Source organism: Sinocyclocheilus grahami, unplaced genomic scaffold (genome assembly GCF_001515645.1).
Source record: "Sinocyclocheilus grahami isolate Dianchi unplaced genomic scaffold, SAMN03320097.WGS_v1.1 scaffold1687.1, whole genome shotgun sequence".
NCBI classification, from domain to species: domain Eukaryota; kingdom Metazoa; phylum Chordata; class Actinopteri; order Cypriniformes; family Cyprinidae; genus Sinocyclocheilus; species Sinocyclocheilus grahami.
Window position 1 is genome coordinate 100195 of NW_015506866.1, and position 1824 is coordinate 102018.

Sequence of the window (1824 nt, forward strand, 5' to 3'; positions counted from 1 at the left end):
ATATAAACTCAGAATTATCATATAAACTCAGAATTATCATATAAACTCAGAATTATCATATAAACTCAGAATTATCATATAAACTCAGAATTATCATATAAACTCAGAATTATCATATAAACTCAGAATTATCATATAATCAGAATTACGAGATATAAACTCAGAATTATCATATAAACTCAGAATTATCATATAAACTCAGAATTACGAGATATAAACTCAGAATTACGAGATATAAACTCAGAATTACGAGATATAAACTCAGAATTACGAGATATAAACTCAGAATTGTAAAAGTCTAAATGGTGAGAGAAAAAGTCGCAATTACCTTTAATTTTTTTTATTCCGTTGTTAAAACAAGCTTCCATACAAAGCAGCTTCACAGTAATAAACAGGAAAATAACTGTTAATGTTGCGAAATTCTGTGATTCATCAAAATGGTTGAACGAATTGAACGAATCCACAATGAAAGTTCTAATCTTGACTGTTAAATGAGCAGAATCCGTGAGATCAGCTGATGTACTCGTGATAGATCGCTTGACGGGTCAGATCTCTGAACAACTCGTTAGACTGGTGTTTGATGGCCAGTAACGAATCGCTCCGTCCCGAGTCTCTCCTTGGCCGATGGCAGAGCTCCAGTGCTGAAACACCACAAATCACACAGAGGATTGTGGGAATGTTCGGTTTCATTTCTAGCTGGCCCTGAGAGCGTCCTTATGTGTTTCTCCTTCAGGTCCTGTAGCCGCTCGTGTCCTGATGCTATTAATTACCGCCTGTAATGTATGCATGGAACAGGCTTTAATGAACACAGGGTGTTTTTATATTAACGAGCGTCTGTGTGTTCACTGTGGGAACTGACACAGAAAATGAGGATAATTGTGTTTAATTCACGCGCTGCTGATCTTCAGCGCTGAACACACCTGTCTGTCTCTCTGCCCGTCTGTGGTTTGCTTTCTGTCGTCTCATTGACCTTGTGTCTCTCTGACCGCGTCTGTCTTCACCTTCACGTGCTCTTATTTCATCTCTCTCTGTGCTGTTTTCATTTGTATTCTCTCGCGCTCTCGTTTTAAAGTGTTTTATTGGCATGGCAGGATTATTTGTGTTGCCAAAACAATAAAAACTGAACGTGAGAATCACAGAAGCTGAACTCAAAGACACTACTGGCCAAAAGATTGGAAGAATTAAGATTTTTTAATGTTTCTGAAAGAGTCAATTTGAGCAGCAGATCAGCATATTATACTGATTTCTGAAGATCATGTGACACTGAAGACTGGAGGAATGATGCTGAAAATACAGCTGCGCATCACAGACATACATTACAGTTTAATAGAGATTCACATAGAAAACAGCTGTTTTAGATTATAATAATATTTAAAAAATTGTTTTAATGTATTTTTGATCAAATAAATGCAGCCTTGCTGAGCAGAAGAGACGTCTTTAGAAAACACAAAAAAAAATCTGAACATTACTGATACTACAGCCTACTTTTCATTGAACTGGTTGTATTATTTGTGATGGATTGATATGTTTGTCGTCCTGTCCTGTCCGTCTGTCTCTGCTTCTGTCTCTCTGTCAGTCTTTAGCGGTGCGGTACCAGTTTCTGCGGAGCATGTCCTTCCCGTGTCCCGGCGCAGGCTCACGTCTGGAGGACACGCCGACCTCCTTCACCGCCTCATCTGTCTGCACACACGCTGAGCTTACAGACGCGCACAACACCTCACGGGTAACACACTCACTCACACACACACACACACACACACACACACACACTCTCTCTCTCTCACACACACTCTCTCACACACACACACACACACACACTCACAC

The 1824-nt window shown here is 39.6% G+C and overlaps 1 protein-coding gene across 3 annotated transcripts in view; it reads left to right on the forward strand.

Moving 5' to 3' along the window:
* Positions 1 to 1824, forward strand: part of cp110 (centriolar coiled-coil protein 110) — a 15268-nt gene that overhangs the window by 8022 nt on the left and 5422 nt on the right. For all 3 annotated transcript variants that reach the window (XM_016258451.1, XM_016258449.1, XM_016258450.1), the window contains one exon: positions 1577 to 1723. In XM_016258451.1, the coding sequence (XP_016113937.1) occupies positions 1577 to 1723 (147 nt within the window). The remainder of the gene's footprint in view (positions 1 to 1576; positions 1724 to 1824) is intronic.